Source organism: Ranitomeya variabilis, chromosome 7 (assembly GCF_051348905.1).
Source record: "Ranitomeya variabilis isolate aRanVar5 chromosome 7, aRanVar5.hap1, whole genome shotgun sequence".
Taxonomy (NCBI): Eukaryota; Metazoa; Chordata; class Amphibia; order Anura; family Dendrobatidae; genus Ranitomeya; species Ranitomeya variabilis.
The window spans coordinates 230,420,223-230,444,495 of NC_135238.1; the positions used below are offsets into that span (position 1 = coordinate 230,420,223).

Here is a 24,273-nt window from a genome sequence, read left to right on the forward strand (position 1 = left end):
CAGGAGGACGTTACCCCCTGACTGCACTGTGCCCCCTGTACAGAGGGTGGAGGAGGATAATGCTATGTGCTGTTATCAGGGGGCGGCCTCGGCCTCTTAGTTCCAGCGAAGAGAAATCTTTTTGCCTCAGCACTAAGTAAGGTCAAAATATGAGAAGTGGTCGGTGCCCGGACACCTCACATGGCTCATGTATAAACCTTGGCTCATTGCACAAGACATTGTAGAAGTGTCGCAAAAGCAAAAATACAAGGAAACAAAACTGGACTGTGATTTCAGCTGGGAGGGAAGAGTCACTTCTCGCCATCACTCACAAATGACAGTAATGCTGACTAACTTGTAATACATCGCCTTCTCTGGAGGTCCCACCTATCACAGGATACGGAGCCCAAACCCGCCAGTCCCAGAGGACCATGCCTCCTGCCAAAATACATTTTTGCCAATGAGTTAAAGTGTCCTCTTTTATCACGTTTGTGCTCTCACAGTGGCGGTCCCTGACCAAAACTGTAACCCTTAGGCCACGTTCACACGTTCAGTATTCGGTCAGTATTTTACATCAGAGTTTGTAAGTCAAAACCAGGAGTGGGTGATAAATGAAAAAGTAACATTTTGAAAAAAGTGACGTGAGGTTTATTTTTAATTCCAGTAGTTGTTTTTCAAAGCGATACAATTCTAAAAAATCTTCTGTGAACAGCAAATAGGATTCATAGACATGAATAGGAAAAGTTTTTCAAGAGTTTTTGATGCCTTTTTTTAAGGAGGATATTGTAGTTAAGCTACTTCAAAAAATTAAAAAAACTTGTGTGTGTGGCATTGAAAGTCAACAAGTTTTTCAAGCAGAAACTGATTCAGGAAATGCTCTTTTGTTGGGGAGATTTTGGAGGCGTTTTTCTACTTCTGAAAAGGCTTTGAAACAGTTTTTTTTTCAACAAAAAAAACATTTTGATGATACAGTGCCTAGTTTGAAGCAGATTCAATCAGGAACCACTTCAGAGAAGGAACATGCACTTTACTTTTACCATCAGATCTTTTTTAAACCCTGAAGCAGAGTTTTCATTTTTTAGGAGTAAAAACTGTCCAAAAACTAATGAGGAGTTCAAAAACCACACGTTTAAATTGGAGAGCTGGGGTGTGTGTGTTCACACTGACTTTGTGAACATAGTCCACGGTTGTGTTCAAACTGAGGTTCTTGTTGCTGAATTTTTGGTACAGAAACGCTCCAGTAAAAACTCCTTGTGGCTTTTGAATGCCTCTTGGTTTTTTTTGAGAGTTTGTCATCCAAAAACTCAGTAAAAAAAACGTGGTGTAACACAACCGTGGAGTATGTTCACAATGAGTTTTTTGAAGAGTTCTTGGAGTGGAAACTTATCTGAAACTTTCTATCATCCTCCTAAAGTTTACGCTCAGTGCTGTGTCCACACTGAGTCTTTTTGTTGAGGGTTTTTTAGAGGTGGTAATAAGCAGAACTTCCAGGTTTTTGAGGAGTTTTGCATTTTTGAGGATGATTTGAAGAGTTTTTACTCAGGTTTGGAGCAGATGAGCCACCGCAAGAACTAAGGTAAAAAATGATGGTGAAGCGAAACGCATGGTGAAGTTTTGGCAGCCATGTTCACATAGCCTTACTTTGAAATGAATAGGAGGAATCTTTCAGGTGATGTTTGTTGCAGATCTGAGCACAAAAGAAATCCTCAATAAACTTAATTTGCACATAGCCTTGGAGGTATGACGGTGCCCATGGTTGTCACCCAACTTTCCCAGAAATATTTATAGAGGCTAAATATAATTTTTGGAAAAGCAAAAAATGAAAACTTTGCCTTGAGCAGGAAGAAAATGAGAAAGTCAGTGTGGGTGGGATTGGGGGCCGGTCTTGGAGGAGGTTCTCCACGCTTGGCCCCATCACAATCCTTCTAGTTCCAAACTGTAGAACATCCTCCTAAAGTCTACGTAAACTCAACTTCTGACACAAGAAAAGCTCCGGGAGCGGGTACAGAAGGGTGCCACGTTAATAAGGTAAGTCTGCTCCTTCCACCAATCACTCTAGGGGCATTTTTTTAGGATTTTCTGTGGGACTCACATCTGGATTGGCCTTATAAAGTCTGTAAAGGATCGCTCGCAAAGTAACAAGACGTCCTGTTACACAAGAGTCAGTTCAACAGGGAGAGGGGGGCACAAACTTTCAAACTTTTTCGTTTCATAAAACCTTAAACCTAGGGGGGAGTTCTCTTTGGTTTTTTTTGTGGTTGGGGGGATCCTCAGGAACTTTGTAACAACGATTCAGGAGAGAGAAATATTGATTAATGTCACGTGGGGAGAATCTTTGGAGAAAGTTTTTGAAACTTTTTTTTTTAAATAGTTTGTTAAAACCTTTTTCTGTGTGTGATACATTTACTTTCTTGGTTACTATCTCAATCTGAGTCTGCAGAGGACCATAGATTTGATGTGGGGGACCCAGGGCATCCTTTTATGGGGTACGGTTTAGATATAAAGTTAGTCATATGGGTTCAAGATGGTACGTTTTGAGGGTCAATCACTATGCAATAGGATTTTCAGTGTTTTCAGCAGTCATATGTTTTGATACAAATACTCATTACTTTTTTGTAGAATCTTGGGAAAAGGGGTGCCATATCATGGGGGGCTCCCAGATGTGAGGTTTCCTCGGTTTTAGAGACCATGTGGAAACCCACGTACCTAGGTCTTATCTAAAGCAGACAAGTTCTGATTCCATTGCAAAAGTAATGGATCCCTTTACCTAATATATGAGTATGAGACTACCGCAATCCTCTTTTACGTCCCCCCACGCTTTCTCCAATACGAGACCCCGGAGATTTCCGTTCAGGAAATGCGTGCACCTCGGACGGCGTGTCTCATCCCGTATGATTCACTTGTGGAAACTCATATTCTCTACCAATGCTGCAAATATTTGACGTTTTCGTAACATTCTCTGCCAGGACAGGATTTCTCAAACTCAGACTTATTTTTCCCAAAAAGGAAATATAATCTTGCGGACGGCAAGGAAAAAAAAAAGTTATTTTGTAAATCAGACTTTTGTTTTGGAAGATAATGGAATTTTATCCAGTGGAGAAGCCACATTGAATAACAAAGGGATGTTTAAAGCACCATGCGGTGGAGGGGAGAGGGGGGATGGCGAGGGATTGCTACCTGCAGGGATGAGAATTTGGGGGCTGATACATTTGTAAAAGAGGGAGGGGGAGGGGCACAATGATTACTTTTCATGGCAGATCATGCATGATTGGCGAGTTCGGTCTGTATATGGTAGTTGTGCGCCGTTCCTGGGCCCGATTCTTATGATTTGCTTCAGATCTATCGCATATAAGTGCACACATTTTCTGCATGCAATAACGATACACGATCTCCAACATTCTGTTTATTTAAAGAGCTAATTGAGCTAAAAATCATTTTTGCAATTGGGTTTCGTTACATATTTTGCACTGTTTGGCTTTTAAAGGCTCTTTGTTTTCCTGCACATTCAGCTTTGATCTGTGATCATCATAAATCAACTAAGGAGCTCAGAAAGCGCCAGATGAAAGAGTTATAAACTCTCCAGTCAAAATGAGCTTTCTAACAGATTATCCGCTAACTCATTCCGCAGCCAGCAATACAACAAACGGAGCAACACAGAGGCAAACGCTGCAACATTTTAATGACACCCAATTGCAAGACATTATTTTTAGACCCAAATGCATGCATTTAAGTAAAAAAAAAAGCCACAAAGTGTAAACAACCTACGTTGTTTAAGATTATACTCAATTATATCTATTCATGGGAAACCTGGGTGACAACCAAAAGGGTTACTGTAAGGGAATGATCACATGTTGTGGACATGGTGGGAATTCCACAATCAAATCTGTACGGAATGCTTTGTGGCGCATTGTAATTTACGCTGCGGATTTTGGTAAAATCCTCGCCAATGTACATGGAATGCAGATGTAGTCGCATTAATTAATGTAGTGCCTCATCAGTAAATTTACAGGAAGTTGTGTCAATATTGGATTAGCGGATGTATCGCTACATAATGAGGCTGGGAAATCAGGGCGGCCACCATATTGATTGTCCCCGGATCTTCTATTTATTGGCTTCCGTATAATTGGGCAGGTTTGCCATTCCGGGGTTTGGAGAAAAGTTGGGATAGGAGTAGAGTTAAGCGAATTTTCGAATATTCGGTTCGGATTACGATCGATGGCGAATATTGTATTTGCAAAATTCACCGAACGCCATTGGAGTCAATGGGAGTAGAGATGAATGTTCGGAAATTATCATCATGCATACATTCGGCACGAATAGGGTAACAATATGGCAAATACGGATTCGAATATCGTTTCCTAACATATTCGCTCATCTCTAGTTAGGGGTCATTTTCTCATCCTCTGAACACAACAGTCCTTTGTGCTTTCCTGGGATGTCGTTGGTTCGTGGACTGCCCAGAGCAGTAATTAGCGATGCAGGATGTTGGTTCGTTATTTTGCCTGTTCCTTACTGGTTGTATCATGCCGAATACGGAGACACATTGTGTGTGTGTTTGCAATAACTCAGAAGCTGGTAAAAATGTTTAGAATTGAGAGTCCTCAGTGGTTGATAACTTTGAATGGCTAACTGAAAAGATGGTAACAAATTGCAGCTTTCGAGACTACACAGGTCTCTTCATCAGGTACAGACTAATGCAACATCTGAAGAATCACATATTTATACATGACACTATCTACTGGCTAACACGGTACAAAGATATATATCTTCCCTATATCTCTATATATAGGCTAATTTTACCCATCGAATTGATGAAATAAGTTCACACTGGAGTATCGGGTGGCATCCCATCCTCTACAGAAATGACAGTAGGGATCGAGGGCACACGTTGATGACTTTGCTGCTTTTGGACAATTTTTTCAGAAAAGCGAACGGGTAAAAAACTGCATTGAAAATCCCACTACCGTCATCTGACGCTTCTCAGAAAATTTGCAGGATGTGGACCCTTTAAAAAAAATACCTAAAGTAGGAAATCTATAGAAGTATTACTGGAAAAAAATGCACAAATTGCGTAACTGCCTTGTGTACACAGGAACCCATACATTCCCAGTGTTACATGTAACATTTCGCTCCTGCGCCAAGTAGCAGACGAATGCCGTCTGAGTCCCAAGTTTCTGCTACGTGACAACTTTTTGTTGCAAGTTTCCCATTACCAAGGTATTTTAGGACATTAGCACAATTTGGGCACGCGTTTACCCCGTGGGTGCGCGTCGGGGCAGGGATCCGTGGAGAGATCGTTGCGATTATTACACCTTCATCACGATCTCGCCGCTTATTAGAGTCGTCGGAAATCGGATGTTTATATTCCGGAGTCACGTGACCAAAACAAAAAAAAATCCCATATTAGATTCATTGTAACTCCCGATTTGCAACGTTCCCAAAGTACGACTTAACCCTTTGTTCCGCCAGATATTCCCCGGCGGTCCGTCCGGTGGTCCGTCTGGTGGACAATCTGGTCTGCAAGAATTTAATGACCAGAGTTTTTACTCTTTCAAAAGCAGGTTTTAGATTTCAGGTCTGGAGGCCCAAGGAAGTGACAGAGGGGTATAGAGGGGGGAGAGGGGGCTGGTTAGGAAAAATAGGAGGGGGGTGAGAGGAGGAGGAGGAGGGTCCTGGGGAAGAATAAAAGGGGAAAGGCAGAAATGAGGGAGGAGGAGATACATGGGAGGGGGTTAACTATTTCCCTGCCAAAATTAGGACAAATTTAACGTGAACAGCAGAAAATGCCACAGTGCATCATTTATAAAAGTGCCATTTTCCCTCTCTCTCCTGGCACAAATAGATGTTAATTTGCAAAATTTTAGCTCCCAAATATTCCTAATTCTAGAAGCTTCCACATGGGGCTTATTCACACCTTGCAGTTTTATAATGGGGGGTTTGGAGCCTTTTAGCAAAAATCATTGCAAAAAGAACAAGGCCGGGCTCCATGTATGACCCAACTGTGCAATCCATTACAATGGCGTGCGGAATCGCTAGTCATGGGACACATGCTGGGGGTTGTAGTCCTCCTGTAGTGGCGACACATCATGCTGGGGGTTGTAGTCCTCCAGTAGTGGTGACAAAACATGCTGGGGGTTGTAGTCCTCCTGTAGTGGTGACACATCATTCTGGGGGTTGTAGTCCTCCAGTAGTAGTGACACATCATGCTGGGGGTTGTAGTCCTACAGTAGTAATGATGCATCATTCTGGGGGTTGTAGTCCTCCAGTAGTGGTGACACATCATGCTGGGGGTTGTAGTCCTACAGTAGTAATAACATATAATACTGGGAGATGTAGTTCTCCATTAGTACTGACAGATCATGATGGGAGTTGTAGTTCTCCAGTAATACTGACAGAACATGCTGGGGGTTGTAGTTCTCCAGCAGTAATTACATATACTGGGAGTTGTAGTTCTCCAGTAGAAGTGACGGATCGTGCTGGGAGTTGTAGTTCTCCAGCCCTAGTGACAGGGCTTCCACCATGCTCAGGGGTCTGCCGGCAGTGCAGGGGGGAGGGTGTCTGCTCTTTGTCTAGACCTCCATTCCCCAAACCTAAACTTAGTGGGAGTGGAGACCCTTCTCCCGCTATCACCGCCCAGAAATGATGCCCCCATGTTGCCGCCGTCTTTGTCTTGGGCCCAGATTTGGCGCTTGTGTCGCCTCCATATACCGGGGAGGAGATTGCGCCGAGTTGCGCGGGAATAAATATATCGGTCCGGGAGAGAGGAAGAGACGGAGCCGGAGAGGAGAAGCCGGTGCAGAGTCTGCATGGAAGGGGTCGGCACGGGGCAAGTATGGTGCAAAGAATGGCTGCAGAGGGACAGGCATGGGGCAAAGAACTGGAATGGTGACCGGAGAGGAGCAAGTGTGGGGCAAGTAGCTGAAATGGTGCATAAAGTGGCTGGAGACTGGTGCAGGCTTGATGCAAAGAACTGGCAGCAGCTGTAAGGTTGCTGGAGGGAGGCAGGCATGGTGTAAATAATGGGAATGGTGCAGAGAGGGGCAGGCATGGTGCAAAAGTGGCTCGTGAGTACAGATATGGTGCAAATATGACACGGTGCAGAGAGTGGCTGGAGAGGGGCAGGAATAGTGTAAAAAGTGTCTGAACAGGGACATACATGAGGCAGAGTGCAAATAACTGTATTTGTTGAAAAATTGTCTGGAGAAGGGACAGTTCAAGTTGTGGTTGGAGGGGCCTGTAGCATGATGTCACTTCAGGCTTCTGGGGGCAGCCATTATTTCAGAGGGGACGTGTACAAACCAAATAAAATATTGCTGAACTAATGACCGCTTCAGAGCGGTGGCGTAAGGCTAAGTTCACATTAGCGTCTCTGTGCGCAGCGTATCATCTGCATGCGCAAACGCACACCAAAATGCATTCAAACGAATAGTTACGCTGCGTTTTTTATCCACGTCAGCTTACGCATGACATAAGACCCCCCTGCTTTTGTATGCGTTTTTGTTTGCGTTGATTATGCGCATGTGTTTGATATTTCCAAGAGGGCGTGTCCAGGACATGCTCAGTCCGAAATACGCAAGCGCATCGAACACATGCGTATGCACGTCCTTGCGTACCAATGCATTCACACAGACAGTGGTGCGTTGGTTTGACGCACTCATCTGCATGCGTATGTCAGCGCATGTTGCGTTCGCCACACACAGCGAAACGACACATGCATACGCATCCGCATGTCCCTGCGTACACAATGTTAAATATATGTACGCAAGATGCATGCAGATCGGTACGCAGGTATACGCTGCGCACACATACGCTAATGTGAACCCGGCCTTAGGTCTGCTCTGCTCACAAGATCTTGCACTCTGTGGTAAAAAGTGGCTGACTGGGCGGTGTGTAAATAGATGAAGACGGCCTCCAGTGTGGGAGGGAATGGTGAATTTGGGGTGGGTGCTTGAGTCCTGTTCACTTCTGTAGGAATATGAGTGGTCTAGAGAACCCTGAGGTCTTCTAGGTATCAGTGTGCTGGGACATTGGTGTCGGGTAGGTAATGCTTATTACCATAGCAGATTTCAGTCGCACGTTTGGGTTCACACATGGCAGCGCACTTCATATAGAGCTGTATTGGCCGGTTACAATGGCCGTATACTATGTATTCATCCGTCTTGATAATTGTACGTATTGAGACAGTTTTAGTCAACGGAAAGCGGTTTCCCTTAGCAGCCAATCAGAATTCATCTCTCATTTTCCAGTGTAGCTTTGTAAAATTGGTTGCTACGGACAACTGCTCCTGTTTTGCACAAATTTTAATACCTCTCCCTCCATATGTCGTATGGACCAGGATTATTCCATATTGTCACCATAACAGACAATCCTGTCAAGCCATGTTATAAAGCTGATCACATAAGCATGAGATAGATGTTCAATTCACAGATCTCAAACTAGCAGCCATCTTTGTTATCCATCGCTGCCACATAGGAGCCTTGCCAGCCTGTCGGCATCACCGATGCCTCTTCTAATTACTAGGCCCAACATAACGTCGTGCATGCGTTGTGCTACAATGATGACACCCTGTAAGGGCTTCTCTCTGGTGGCCATGGACTACTGAGGGGGCCGATGGGTCTGCAAATCTTTTTGCTCAACTCGACCGTTGGCCGACCGATCATTCGGCAGACATTTATTTTTCTAAACTCTGTTAGGTTGATGTGTTTTTAAACAAGGAGAGAGGGAAAAGGCGCTGCCCAAAACAAGAATTGGTGGTTGCGTTCCATCTGCCCGAGTCCTCCCTACCCCGCCATCGAGTCAGGAGACCCCCATACACACAAGATGGGCAGCAGTTCTGAAGTTGGGGGGTTCATTTGACTTTCATCTAATGATATGGGGCCTTCAGTGCGATCAGTGTCGTCGGGCCTAGGCCAAAGGAGAAGTAGATATGTCTTCTCTATCGTACGCTGGTATGGAGGTGGCTTCTGTACACTGTGATATAACGAGGCATTTCCAGTCATGTTCTGTAGCTCATACACCATCTTTCTCTTGTACTTGTGTCGCTGTTGGGCTCAAGTCCAAGTTTACAATTTATTTCCTATCCATAAATGTCTGCTGTTCTTTGTCGGACCTCTTGTTGTGGGGCAGAGCCGGTCATGGATGGGGTCAGATGCTGCCATCGGCCCTCCATTGTTCATTGTTTTTACAATGTGATGTGCCTTTGTGTCGTGCGGCATTGTACTGTAATGTCGGCTAAAGGGCGTCATGTCTGTAGGGCTGACCCATATATATTGCAAGTGCAACTTATTCACTTTTTTATCAGAAATATAAAGAATTTGCCCCAAAAAGTAATGTGAATATACCCTTAGGCTATGCAATTTTTGCAGATGAGGGGAAAGGAATCTCCAAAAATAAATCCCATATAAGGTACAAAATGCTACCGGCGTATAGGGGAAACTTAGTTTGTTGAAAGCGGGCCATTAAATAAAATTATAGGGTCCAAAGCATGGTGGCCACCATGTACCCTTACGGGGTATTTTCTCTCTTGCTTGTTATCTAGGCACTATTCTTTCTTGCTTCTGTTGCAGATGCCAAGGCGGATTTAATTGCAAGCTCTTGGGAGCAAGTTTCAAGGTTTTTTTGTTGTTTTTTTTTTTTTTACTTTGGAACTGGTAGTCTGTTCATGAATGCTGGCCTTGTTTTTGTAATCTAATCCTGTGTCTTAAATTCTCCCATATGTCACCTCTAACCCTCCATTACACCCCCACCTGTACCCTCCTCCCTCTACATTCTTGCCCTTTTGTTCCTGTGTCTTCATGTTTTGTTTTTTTTCCTGTGCCCCCAGGCTACAAATATTCGTTTTCTTCTCAAAACAAGGGAAATAAAATGGGTCTTCCTGAAGCATCCCTACTGAGCGCAGCTCTTGTGCCGAAGTACTGACTGTAAAATTCGGGTCTCTTTTCTTGGAAGTCAATTGAGGACAAAGCAATAATCTCTGTAATCTATCATTACATTTACACTTCTCCTAGTTCTTGGTATGCCAGGTCCCCTGAGTGATGGGAATGCCCACCAATGTTGCAGGTTCTCCCAGACCCTCCTTTTAGGCTAAGTTCAGGTGAGCGTATTTTTTGGTCCATGTGCTCAGTGGACCACGCACAGACCAATGTTGGCGGACGCGCTAGTGCACATGGCCTGTTTCCAACACAGACCTCAGGTTCATGTGGATGGAAAAAATTAATTCAGTTTAGTGTAGCCTGGTCCAATTTACAGACCAGACTATGGCACAAATTATGGCAGCTCTTGAGCGGATGATAACGAATAGCTGCACATGAAGAAATGCATGTCTGCAAAGTTGGGAGCCGGTTTACACTTGACCTTAGGCCTCATGCAGATGTCCTTTTTTTGTGTAGTAGTGATATTACGGATAGCACTCATACCTGTGATTTTCTATGGGGCATTCAAATAGTTGTGATTTTTCGTGGACTGCTCACTTCAGAGACGTCCGATTTTTGATCCGAGGGTCAGATCAAAATCAGCAATGCAAGTTTATGGGTCCTTCAAAAAAAAATCGGACCGCACTCGAATTATGTTTTCACAAAAGAGAAAGTGGAGAAACCTATTAACTTTTTTTTTTTTTTGTCTCCACGTACAAGAAAAATTGACACTTGGACCAAACTCTGATCAAAATAATTGGTCCATTTTTCTTGTACTTGAGAAACTCGAACGTCTGAATGAGGCCTAAGAAGAAGTAGCTGTAAGTTGTCTGAAGCTAGGCCTCCCCACCACTTCTGTGGCTTGGCCAAAATATCTTTAACTTTCTGTCATCCGACTTTATTAGCATCCAGGTTATAGCTGCACGCGACTTGTGTAATGAAGAGGAGTGAATCGATTTTTAGGACCCTGGTCCAGGAGCCAAGTCAATAGCCCTGACTGGAGCCCTGTGGATCGCCTCCTATCTGCAGGCAAATACCTGACACGGCGACATGTGTGCGTCACACTGCAAAAATTGTCGCACTCGGGTACAATGACAAGAGGCATTTGGGATGCTGCCAGGCAGTTTGCTCCCTTCTGGGGGTCACTTACAGCTGAAGTAGCTGCTGAACCAGGGTCTTGCAAATGTATTCTCTCCTCTCAATAGTCTATAATGGCAATGGGGACAGTCTTGTTGTGGTCGCATTTTGTTGCATGCTACACTGGGACCACAGTGATCCATTTCTCGATCTTCATGACACACTAGCAACGTCATTGTTTGGCTCTAAGCTAAAAGCGGAGTTCAGACATATGTCAGTCACGTGTGCTCATCCACAAATTGTAGACGCGACCGGACCCATGTGCTCATCCACAATTTGCAGTGGCGACCGGACGCCTGTGTTCATCCACATATCGTACAAGTGCAGGAGGCTATAACATTCAGTAGTCAAGGCCACAAATCATACTAAAATTTTGCAATAAAAGCACCAAACAACTTGAATATAATTGATCCGTGCTCGTCATTGCCCCCAATAAGGCTCAGTTCACAATGGGTCAGTGTATAGGCTCCACACATCCATAGACTTCAGTGGACCAGACTCATGCCAGAAGAGTTTCCATTTGGCATACACTTTCTCAACGTCATGGTCAAATCTAGTTTTTGGCAAATGTGGTGTTTTACTACAAAAAAAAACCCCTCCCAAAATACCTGATTGTCCCAGATGGACCCTGGATGTGATAATCAATGGCTATAATCCTGTAGTTGCACCACATGTGGTGACCGTCACCTTTTTTGGATTTTTTTCCCCCTGACATAAGTTTATTCAGGGTATGTTCACACAATGCAGAAAACGCTGCGGATCCGCAGCAGTTTCCCATGAGTTTACATTACAATGTAAACCTATGGGAAACAAAAAATGCTGTGCACATGGTGCGGAAAAAAAGCGCGGAAACTAGGCGGTTTACATTCCGTAGCATGTCACTTCTTTCTACGGATTCCGCAGCGGTTTTACAGCTGCTCCTATAGAAAACCGCAGTTGTAAAACTGCAGTGAAATCCACAGAAAAACCACGGTAAATCCGCGATAAGGCTATGTGCACACGTAGGAAATGTGGTGCAGAATTTTCTGCACTAAATCTGCATCTCCTGGCAGAATCCGCAGGTGCATTTTTTGTGCGTTTTTTGTGCAGATTTTACCACTGCAGATTTCTATTAATGGAGGGGTGTAGAAACGCTGCAGAAATGCACAAAAGTGACATGCACTTCTTTGAAATCTGCAGCGTTTCTGCGCAGATTTTTCTGTACCATGTGCACAGCTTTTTTTTTTTTCACATTGATTTACATTGTACTGTAAATCACAGTGCAGTTCTGCAGCAGAAAAATCTGCTGCAGTTCTGCACCAATTCTGCACTAAATCTGCATCGTGTGCACATACCCTAAGGGTATGTGTCCACGTTCAGGTTTGCATCAGGATTTGGTCAGGATTTTCCATCAGTATTTGTAAGCCAAAACCAGGAGTGGAGCAATTAGAGGAAAAGTATAATAGAAACACATGCACCAATTCTGCATTTATCACCCACTCCTGGTTTCGGCTTACAAATACTGACGTCAAATCCTGACCAAATCCTGATGCAATCCTGAACGTAGACACATACCCTTAGGCTGCTTTCACACTAGCATCGGCACGGGGCCGTCGCTATGCGTCGGCCCGACGCGCGTTGTGAAAATAATGCCCAACGTGGGCAGCGGAAGCAGTCTTACGACGCTTCCGCTGCCCCATTGTAAGGTCCGGTGAGGAGGGGGCGGAGTTTCGGCCACGCATGCGCGGTCGAAAATGGCAGACACAACGCGCAAAAAAAAAGTTACATGCAACTTTTTTTTGTGCTGACGGTCCGCCAAAACACGACGCAACCGTCACATGACGGTTGCAACGTGTGGCGATACGTCGCAATGCGTCGGTAATGTAAGTCTATGGGGGAAAAAACGCATCCTACAGACAACTTTGCAGGATGCGTTTTTTTCTCCTAAACGACGCATTGCGACGTATTGCAAACAACGCTAGTATGAAAGTAGCCTAAATCTGCAGCAAAAATGCAGCGTTTCTGCTTTGCAGATTTATCAAATCTGCTGCGGAAAAATGCAGTGGACCATTATACGTGTGCACATAGCCGCAGGCATCGCTGTGGTGACGACCAATGTCATTACCCGTTATATAAGAGTCTGCATCAGGTACGGTTTTGTTTGCACTCCAATCTATGTGACCCTGTCCTCACCTTGCTGTAATCAGTAAGAAGTGAGATAAAAGCTCCTGTGGTGGTAATTAGAGGACAGTCAGCACCACCCTGTAATTAACAAGCAAATAGGAGACAGAGGGACTGCGGCCCCACCCGCCATTATTGCCCCTTCTCCTGTCCATGACTTCACTTCCATATGAATAGTACGATAATCCCGGTATACATGGACATTATTCTTCAGGGTCCTGCTGTGTCTTCTATCTGCTGTGAATATTTTACTTTTTATCCCAGTTGTGGAATTTCTTTATTTCTTCTTCCATCCCTGTTGTCCGACTGAGGACCCTATATTCTAAAGCTGGAGGTGGGTGAAGGATGGTTCCTACTCTTTGTCTGGTCTTTTTGTTCTGGCTATAAACCTGACTTTACTAGTTCTGTGTTTTTTCCTTTTGTGTGTCATAAACTTCTCGCATTTAAAGGTACGTTCCCACGGGGCGTCTACGGATATTCTGAGCGGAAAATCTTCTTACAGTGTCAGCATTGATGACACCGTACAACCTCTCATCAACGCTCTGCGGAGAAAATCACCATGTAAATGACTCAGGACTTACAATTTGACACACTATGGATTTCCTGTTGCAGATTTTGCCCTTTTGGGCAAAATCTGTCGTAAGGCTATGTGCACACACAGGATTTTGGAGATTATCAAAAATGATTTCTGAAATGATTTCTGCTTCATGGATTATTATTGTGTATATTTTGGGGGGGAGCTTACCTGTTCCAAAAACAAACCACCTACTGGAACTAATACCTTTTGAGACTGTGGACACTGAGTATTTTTGGTGCAGAAGTTTGTTTTTAAGGAGGATTTGGAGAGTTTCTGATCCCCAAAACTTTACATACGCTAGGATCCACAGATCCTTTTTAAAAGGATGTTTTGTCCCCATTGACTTTCATGGGGCCAGCAGCATCACATCTGCTGGATTGTGTGTGCACGTGTCTGGTATTTGGCACCTGTCCTAATCCTTACGGATGCAGAGGCGAACAGACCCACAATTTCCCTTCTAGGATGCTTTAATAAAGCAAAGCTGGTACACTTATTTGCATCCATTAAATTGCCCCAACCACCATCTGGTTTAGGGATGTGTATAGCTAGTTGGCCATATACAACAGAAAACGGTAATTAACTTTTTGCAATTTCTTTTTTTTTTTTTTAATTTCCTTTTTTTAACCTTGGTTGTTGGTGTGTGTGTGTGTGTGTGTGTGTGTGTGTGTGTGTTTTTTTAATTTTTTTATGGGAGTTCAGGTTTGGAGCCTTCCACTGGCCGCTCAGTAGACCCCTTAGAAGTGCACACGCGGAGAACAGATTCATTAGGAGGCACAGAATCTGTCCTGTGTGCGCTCAGCCAGGGGTCTTTTGATCAATTTGGTGGGAGTCTGGGTTTAGACACCCGCTACCGATCTATAGGAGATCTCTGTATCTCTCTCAACTTGGCTAAAGTTACTCTTTTAAAAAGTTGTCCTCCAGCTGCCTTATAGATATAAGTATTGACAGTGTTACCCAAGATCACACGTTGGACAGATTACATTTTCCTTTTTTTTCCCCCACTTTGCATAAGACGAGTAACGCCGGTCCGCAAACGACTGTTGCACAAATTTCTTTTGTGCATGTTCTCTGTTGAGTCCTCTGTCCCCTCCCCAATCGTGCGGCTATTTCCAAAACTTTATCTCCTTCTCGCTGCTTGTTTTCGGAGTCACGTGGTCGGCGCGCACCTGGCCGCTCTCAGGTGTGAGGCCCTTATGTGACGTGGAGGAGCCTATTTGCCTTTTAGGTTTTCCTGGTCTATGATGATGCATGGGAATACATCCTACAACCAGTTTAACCAGGTGCCGTGTTTTGGCATGTTCGGGAAGGCAAACACGCGAATGATGCCGGTTATTTGTCTGGAGCAAGAAGCGGCACCTTTCACACACATCTTGCAAAATATCACTTGGGACAGAATGTAGCGAGACACTTATGACATTGCTGTCATCCCCTTCTGGCTGAAATTTGCTTGCCCTGCATTTTGTATTACTTTGTAGTCTGAAATCCACCTCCCCCAAATCCTTTATTTCTTTTTTTCTTCCATGCTTTACACTGCAGCTTTGTTTGTTCTATTGCAAACAGAGAGCTAATTTCCTTAACAGCATGGATGATACCACCAGGGAGAAATGAATTGTGCATCTGTGGCACAAGGGGGGAAAATGTGCTTCGGTAAGGGGAGTATGGGGTTGTCTTAAATCACTTGGTGCAATGGTTCTTAATCGTGACAGAGCAACTTTGCCAGATGTTTCTGTATTGCAGAGTCTAACAGAAAAATGCCAGATGGGCCGCTGGGTGCAACAGTGGGCTTCACGGGCTGTTACAGGGGTTTCCTGCCTCGGTTTAGCTCGCGGATCATGTTGCTTTACATTATATCTACATATGTTAAGTAGCGGTCTAGACTTTCGTGTAAGATCTAGATCCGTGCCAGAAAATGGTTAAAGCGCCGCCCTGATGGTGAATGAGAGATGAGCTGTAATTGTTGTGGAGGGTGTCAGGAGGTCACAGGGTCATTGGGCCACGAACAAGCATTAAGAGGCTACTTATGGGATCCCACTTAGGAAATGACGGCACTGGAAGTGCAAATGATCATCCCATCAGAACCGGGCTATAGACTGTGCTGCTGGTCAGATCGGCCCTTGCATATGGGGTACAGAGGTGTTTGCGGGGCACCCACAAGATGGCGTGATTAGATGCTTGCTGGAAACTTACCATTTGGGCTCACAGGTTGAGGCCGTATATTTTCAGATCATTGCAGGGTTTTATTTCACTGTGATGAGTAGCATGCCAGCATTCCACTGCAATCCTTAAGGCTATGTTCACACGATCCTTTTTTTGCTGCTGTTCCGCAGCGCTTTTCAGGCTGCGGATTCGCATCCTTTTTCCATGCAGGGTATAGTACAATGTTACCCTATGGAAAACAAAAACCGCTGTGCCCACTATCCTTTTTTTCTCAGGCAAATCCGCGCTGATTTGCCTGCAGAAAAAAAGAAGTACCATGTCACTTCTTTCTGCTGATTCAGCTCCTGTTTTCAACAGGCACCAATAGGAAAGTGCTGTTGAAAACCCGCAGAGGAATCTGCAGAAGAAACTGCAGGAAAATCAGCAGTGCAGTTTTGTGCTGCGGGTTTTCCAAATCAGGACCTGAAAAAAAAAGGATCAAAAAAAGGATCGTGTGAACATGGCCTAAATTTGTTTTCATAGGGAAGTCGTTGCCTCTTCCATAAGTAAAATGCTACTTTTTTTTTTTTTATAGAGATCCAATGTGCCGGTTACGAGAAAACTATTGCAGAAGTCATGTGAAAATAAAATCATGCTGGGAGTGCACTTGGGGTGGGTCAGTGCACTGGAAAAAGCATTCTGACCCTCTTCCCCCCCCCCCAGTGCACTTCCAGACAATTTTGCATATGACTTCTGCACTAGTTTTCTTGTAAGCTGCACATCGGATCTCTAAAAAAAAAAAAGGTAGTGTCACTACAGTGACAATGTCATATTAAACGGCCGATTCATTGATCGATCGGGAATAAGTAGTGAGGCATTGTGCCTTCTAGCGCCATTGACTGCTAGGGTTGCTGGAGTCAGCAGGTTTTCCGAGATCATAGGAACTTCTTCACTAGTGCACCCTCCTTGGTTTCCTGTGAAAACGCAGACATGTGCTTTGTTGGTGAAGTTGACTGTCGGGACCCTTCTACAGCAGGATACAAATGGGAAATGGAGACCATCAGCGTATTGTGCCCACAGGGTGGTATCTGCCTTCCTGTTATCTCCTGCTGTTTTTCTGGCCTGATAGAGGATGGGAGCTTCCTGGCCATTTGCTTATGTAATGGAAAAAGTCAGTAAATGCCACATTTTTGACTATGTATATGAAGTAGTTAAGTTGCAGCTCTAGGCCACACAAAGACTTTTTACTTCTGATTTTCAACTACTGAGTCCAGAAGATTACTTGTAAGTCTTTTATTAGTTTGGCCTGCTGCTGCACCTAAAATCGCTTAGTGACGCTGCAAGAAAAAAATTTTTTTGTATTGCAGATTTGCACTGCACAGTTAGCAGATGGATAGCTTGCAGATGTCTTATCCGCAGCGCAGCTCAAAAACGTGTGAATGATATTTCTTCAGATCTCTTCTACCCCCATTGGGAAAATCTGCTACAAATACAGCTCGTGTGGACATAACCATAGACCCTCGATACTCAGGGGCAGATCTTGGGCTCGCAACATGATGGTCCACTCATCGCTTCCAGTCTTTCATCCCCCCAAAAAAATTGCTGTTAATGAATTTGTGAAAACCAAAAGATGCTTTCTACAATACTCAGCCCTTTGGTCAAAGTTCCTGGCAAATCTGCCTAATTATGTGGTACACCTCTCCCTAATATGGCTACAAAATAGGGGCATTTTCCTTTTGGGAACCTGGATGAGGACAAGGACCTCTTTTGTATTAGCCCTTATCGTGAGATGTAAGAATGGACAAGTCACTAAAAAAAAGCTGCACACCTTCGTTACACATGGGTATTGTATATGAATAGACAATCAGTGGTGGATAAGTCATTAATAGAGATGATAGAACCTGTGGATTGAAACTCAAATGGAAAAAACGGAAATCTCACCCAATATGTGTAGTGAAAGTGTTGTTGTTGTTATTATTATTCCTTTTTATAGGGCCATTTATTCCATGGCGCTTTACATGTGAATAGGGGGCAAATATAGACAAATACCTTAAACATGAGCAAAAAACAAGGCACGCAGGTACATAAGGAGGGAGGACCCTGCCCGCGAGGGCTCACAGTCTGCAGGGGATGGGTGAGGATGCACTAGGAGAGGGTAGAGATGGTTGTGCGGCGGTTCAGTAGGTTGAGGATCACTGCAAGTTGTAGGCTTGTCGGAAGAGGTAGGTTTTCAAGGTTCTTTTTTGAAGGTTTCCATGGTAGGCGAGAGTCTGATGTGTTGTGGTAGAGAGTTCCAGAGTATAGGGGAAGCACGGGACAAGTCTTGGATGCGGTTGTGGGAAGAGGAGATAAGAGGGGAGTAGAGAAGGAGGTCTTGTGAGGATCGGCGGTTGCGTGTAGGTAGGGAACAGATGTATGGAGGAGACAGGTTTTGGATGGCTTTGTATGTCATTGTAAGGGTTTTGAAGGGTCTTCCTTTTATACTACTCCTGCGTGACTATCCCTATAACTGGAGGAGCTTCCTAACTATCATTCATACAATTTGCACATTCATGATGATCACGGCAGGTATAACCAGAACTCGTCGATCGGCACTGGTTTGGGCGGCGAACAGAAATCAGTAGGTGGACCTTTTGTTTCTATAACTGGGTTGATGCCTTTCAGGTTTGGATCATTAGGTGTCTGCTGATAAAACGTTACTCCTTTTTTTCATCATATTTGGATCCTTTTTGTTTCTAGGTGGTGTCACATAATGGTTGTAAATAATGAATGTTTGCGGAGTGCCTGGGTGTTTCTTGAGTGTCTGCTTTTAGCACTTACTCGACTTGTACGATCTCGTCCAATGACTAACTGTATGGTGCCTTTTTTCTCTCTTTCATGTTCCAGATCTAATAGTGGCTCAAGATGAGTTGGAGCTTCTTAACCCGTCTCCTTGAAGAGATTAACAATCATTCCACCTTTGTGGGGAAGGTTTGGTTGACGGTTCTCATCATTTTCAGGATAGTCCTGACTGCGGTGGGCGGAGAGTCCATCTATTACGATGAACAGAGCAAGTTTGTTTGCAACACCCAACAGCCTGGATGTGAGAACGTATGCTATGACGCTTTTGCGCCGTTGTCACATGTCCGATTTTGGATATTCCAGATCATTCTGATCACCACCCCATCCATCATGTACTTAGGCTTTGCCATGCATAGGATCGCACGTCAACCTGAAGATTACCGAAGGCGCTTAGAAAGGGCACAAAGTAAGCGCAAGAAGAAGGCTCCAGTGGTCCACCGTGGGGCAAAACGAGACTATGAAGAAGCAGAGGATGACAATGAAGAGGACCCCATGATCTGCGAAGTCCTGGAACCTGAGAAAGATGCGGAAGATGGAGACAAAAGGAAGCACGATGGCCGTCGACGTATTAAACAAGATGGCCTGATGAAAGTCTATGTTCTACAGCTGCTCTTCCGCTCTGCCCTAGAGGTTGGCTTTCTCTTTGGGCAGTATATACTGTATGGTTTTGAGGTGATCCCTTCTTACGTGTGCACTCGGAGCCCTTGTCCCCATACAGTAGACTGCTTTGTGTCCCGTCCCACCGAAAAGACCATTTTTCTGCTCATCATGTATGCCGTCAGCGCTCTGTGCCTTCTGCTCAACTTGTGCGAGTTGTTCCACTTGGGTATCGGTGGCATTCGAGACGCCCTAAGACAAAAGAGCAAAAATGCAGAGGAAGAGCAATATTCTAAAAAGTCTCCCAGTGCCCCTCCCCATTACCAGTCGGTGCTGAAAAAGGGAAAGGTTCCAAATGGCAAGATAATGTATCCCGAGAACGGTGTTGCCGAGACTTATGAGTTGCCCGTCACTCATTCAAGTGAGCATGAGCTGGACCGGCTCCGCCAGCACCTCAAGTTGGCCCAGCAGCACCTTGACTTGGCCTTCCAGCTGAACCCGGTGGGCGACACTGCCCATGCATCTCGAAGCAGCAGTCCTGAGGCCAACAGTATGGCTGCCGAACAGAACAGACTCAACCTCGCTCAGGAGAAAGGTGGAGTCTGTGAAAAAACTGGTAAGTGAAATAAAGGCCCATTTCATGTAGTTTTTGCACCTATTCAATGATTGTAAGAATTTCACTTAATGAGCTTGCATTATGCGAGCCACGGGGCTTAGGTAAGTGTGTAGAGACATACACCATCCTGGTAAACTGGGCTTCCTCATCAATGTTAGAGCATTCGTTACTGATCGGGCACTTTGGCTCTGATCGGGCACTTTGGCTCTGAATATAAGTCCAGAATGTGATCTGAACAGTGTTGGTGACCACAAATAGTATGCGGTGTACATTAACGCCTGTCTACTTGCATACGTCACCTGTAGACCTCTACCCAAATTAAGTAAAGATATGGCACCAAACCTGTCCATAGTTTGTGTCTAGTATCGCTGTTCAGCTTCGCAGCAATACTGAGTGCAACCTTGGCCATCTGCAATTTTTGGAAGAAATGTGCCATGATTTTCTTATTTTGGAGAACCCCTTTAAATCACGTGTTCAACTTTTTTTTGTGCTTTTGTATGAGTGGATTCTTAAGGAAAGGGAAATATTAATGCAGCACGTCTGCATCTCCTTCCCACTGGATATACTTATGGCTTTAGGTCACAAAAATCCGTGAAAAGCTGCATGAGATCTGCTGTCATCATTAAACCACTTGCACGTAGACTGGTGTTTTTACCCGATCCTACTTAAAGGGAACCTGTCACCTGAATTTGGCAGGTCCTTTTTTGGGTCATATGGGCAGTGTTTTCGGGTCTTTTATTAACCCCTTTTTTTCCCGCTGGTTGCAAAATTGACTTGATGTTGATTCGGTTTCCTCCCTAGTTAACGAGTGCGCAAAGCAATCTTGCCTTGCGCTCGCGCAGTATGCTTAACCCAACTGCGCCGGCGCACTATGTCCTGGAAGTATTTTGCTGTGTTCCAGGACATAGTGCGCCGGCGCACTAATGGTTTTCGGCTTTGCCCGCAGTTGGGCAAAGCATACTGCGCAAGGCAAGATTGCTTTGCACATGCGTTAACTAGGGAGGAAACCGAATCAACATCAAGTCAATTTCGCGGCCAGCGGGGAAAAAAAGGGGTTAATAAAAGACCCGAAAACACTGCCCATATGACCCAAAGGACCTGCCAAATTCAGGTGACCAGTTCCCTTTAAGGTTGCACTTCATACGCTCAGACCTCCATGCTGTGCAGTGTGCATGCAGCTGAAATTGCAGCCACGTGCACAACATTGGCCACCACTTATGAGTGTTTTTGGTGCATGGATACCTGACAAACTAAATAGGAAAAATAGGAAAAAAATAGTTGCAAGAAAAGGGAAATGATTGATTTGGAAGTTGCACAGCATGATCACATCAATTCATTATTTTATTTTTATTATTATTATTTTTTTCTGCAGGTTTGTGATCTTCTGAAGGTGGGAGCCAGGAAACAGGACATTTTTGCAAGTCCTAATATGACTGGAATTGAGTTACCATGAGGTCCGGCCTTCCCACGTTTATCACCCTCTCCCCCTAATCCTCTGGGATAGCCTGTGGAGCGCAGCGTCCGCTGACTGCTCTCCTCTGTTCTGCCGGCTCATGCTGGAAAGTTATTAAGAACTCCTTCTCCATCTAAGTTTCCAGATGTGGAAGAAGACTCGCTCCACTGGTTTACACAGGCTGCCACCCACCCATCTCTGAAGCTGCGGGGGACAGTGGGTGGCACCGGCAACAAGTTTTTTGGTTTTTTTTTTTTTCCGTTTTACCCCATAGTGATTGCAGTGTGCAGAGCAGTGGTTATAATTCCATTTCAATTTTCTATTTCATGTAAAAGGGAGATTTTTTTTTTTTTTTTTTTTTTTCTTGTAAAAGAACCGAAAAACCTTAATGAAAAAAGGGAAAAAATATTGGTACTATTTTGTTACAAAGCTGGTTAATATGGTACAATGAACAGTGGAATCTCTCGCTGCCAAGCCCTCAATGAAGAAGGGAGTTTTGTTGAAATTGCTGGGGTTTTTTTAATTCTATTGTTGTGTTTTGGTTTTTTTTTCTATATATTTCTCACAGGCTGGTAATGTACAGATTTCACATGTTGTCTCGTCTGCTGTGCCGACGTGGACGCCGAATGCACAAGATAATGTGGCGGGAGGAGACGTTCATCTCCCCAAAATTTATTATTTTTGCATTAAACATTCCAGTAAGCATTTTCTTCCCCCCCTCCTCTCAGCCTTATAGTGGTACTACCCAGTTTTGCCTCCTAGCTATTGAAAGGGCTGAGATGTTCCATTCCAGTTTACATGTTTCGGAAGGGGGGAGGAGGCAGAATCTTAACTCTTTACCGCGAGCTAGCTTATTAAAACTCCGCCAGCTGTGAAGTGGTGGAAAGATGCACATTCCAATACCCTCTCCTTTGCAAATACCAAAAGTGTCTTCTCATGGAAAGCAGAGGGAGGCTGCTGTACTTCCTTTTTTTCCTTATGCTGAGGTTAAGAGCCATTTGAAAGCTTATTCTTAAAAGCGACTACACCCCTAGTTAAAGTCAGACTCCCACTCTGCAGATTCTTGTGTAGAATATCAGAATATTGCATAAAGGGCAGTCAAATTATTGGCTGTGGGAGAAGTACCGATTTCTTGTTTCGGCAGGAATCTTTCTTGCAGACTGTTGGGATCAGACCAGTTTTTCACGTGTAATCACCATCTTTACACCTATAAGCTTGACCAATTTGCAATTTTTAAAGGGGATTTGTCACTTTTCATGAATGTGATATTTGTACTTGGTGTAAATGTCTCTGTTCTCCTGAATCCGGCGTTGTTTTCCTTTTGTTTTTGTGTCGTTCTTTTCCTGAGATATGGCCTCCTTTTCATTGTCTAAATGTGAGTGCGTGTAGTCCTCAACTCTTCTGTGGGCGTCTCCCTGAGGACCACACCCCCTTGGCGAAAAAAGAAGATTTATTTCCAGGGAATAAGGGGCCATATCTCTGGAACAGAGAGGAGCAGGAACATGAGAAAAACATTGCCGGATTCGGGAGAACGGTGGTAGTTGTGCCAGATTAAAAAAACAAAAAAAAAATGACAAGTCCTCTTTTTATGATTAGAATTTGGGTGATTAAGCACAAAATAAAATGCTCAGATTGCTCTTACAGGTAATGGGATGAGCCAGTTCATTAAGTAGTTGCTGTGCAAGCAGTCAACATATTACTTGGGGTGCGCTTTAAAGCCGAGTTCCACAATGTTTGCAATAAGTTCTTCTGTATACAAAAAATCCCCTGTGATTTTTAATTTTATTTTTTAGTAATTTATGTAAGATTGTAGTTAAAGGGGTTGTCTAACTTTTATTTCCATATATTTGGATGTATCCCTTTTTTTTTTTTAAATTAGATTTCACTTCAAATTTTGCACCTTTTGCCCTCTACAGCCGCTATGTATTGCACGGTCTATTGTTAGCCGCAGAATTAGATAACTGAGCGCATTCTGACGGGAGAGTTTAGACCTGTTTTATATCTTTCTGAGCTTCGCTCGGCTGCTGCGTGGTCATGGACCACACGAAAAGAAAATGTGCAGGAAAATAGAACCTGTACGGGGTAAATGGTGCAAAATTTTCAATAAAACCCAGTTGCAAAAATGACTCGTTTTAAATGCAAGATTTTGAGGCTGAAAAAGTGGACAACCCTTTTAAGATTAAATACCTCAAGAGGCAATTTTTATAATTGAACATTCCTTTATTGGGGTCTTCTAATGTAAGACAGTAGAATAAAAAAATACTCCTTTCAATTTAAGCCTAGTATTGTAGTGTAGTGTTTTGTTTTTTTTCTTTTTTATATATTCTACTAACCAGTTTTTGCTGAATGCAATCCAGACCCCATTAGAGGGATTTCCAGGACTTTTTTTTTTTCCCATGGAAACTGCACCACTTTGTTCACAGCAGTTTCTGGTACTACGACAAACGTAAATGTGCAGGAAAACAGAACCTGTAAGGGGTAAATGGTGCAAAATGTCAATACAACCCAATTGCAAAAATTTATTTTATTTAAATGCAAGATTTTGAGGCTAAAAAAGTGGACAACTCTATTAAGATTTAATACCTCAAGATGGCAATTTTTATAATTGAACATTCCTTTATTGGGGTCTTCTAATGCAAGACAGGTTTATGTAGAAAAAAAAAATTATCACTTTTCAAGTTAAACCTAGTATTGTAGTATTAGGGTGTTTTAAATGTAATGCTTTTACTTCTTTTTTTTTATTTTATATTATGCTAACCAGTTTTTTTGGTAGATAAAATCCAGACCCCCCATTAAAGGGATTTCCAAGACTCATTCTCTCTCCCCCCCATGGAAATGGCACCACTTTTGTTCACGGCGCTTTCTG

The 24,273-nt window shown here is 43.8% G+C and overlaps 1 protein-coding gene across 2 annotated transcripts; it reads left to right on the forward strand.

Moving 5' to 3' along the window:
• Nucleotides 1-1,912: 1,912 nt before the first annotated feature.
• LOC143784620 (gap junction gamma-1 protein-like) lies at nucleotides 1,913-23,704 on the forward strand. 2 transcript variants are annotated; one of them, XM_077273087.1, is made up of 3 exons: nucleotides 1,913-2,007; nucleotides 18,787-19,954; nucleotides 21,327-21,767. In XM_077273087.1, exons 2-3 carry the CDS (start codon nucleotides 18,805-18,807, stop codon nucleotides 21,332-21,334), a joined length of 1,158 nt encoding a protein of 385 aa, XP_077129202.1. In that variant the 5' UTR covers nucleotides 1,913-2,007; nucleotides 18,787-18,804; the 3' UTR covers nucleotides 21,335-21,767. The 2 variants fall into 2 exon arrangements, with proteins under 2 accessions (XP_077129202.1, XP_077129203.1); XM_077273088.1 differs by lacking the exon at nucleotides 1,913-2,007 and adding an exon at nucleotides 6,439-6,805 and having other exon boundaries at nucleotides 21,327-23,704.
• The last annotated feature ends 569 nt before the right edge of the window (nucleotides 23,705-24,273 follow it).

Bases quoted from the DNA above. Each gene is read 5' to 3' on its own strand.
- LOC143784620 (XM_077273087.1), top strand. From the start codon at position 18,805: ATGAGTTGGAGCTTCTTAACCCGTCTCCTTGAAGAGATTAACAATCAT.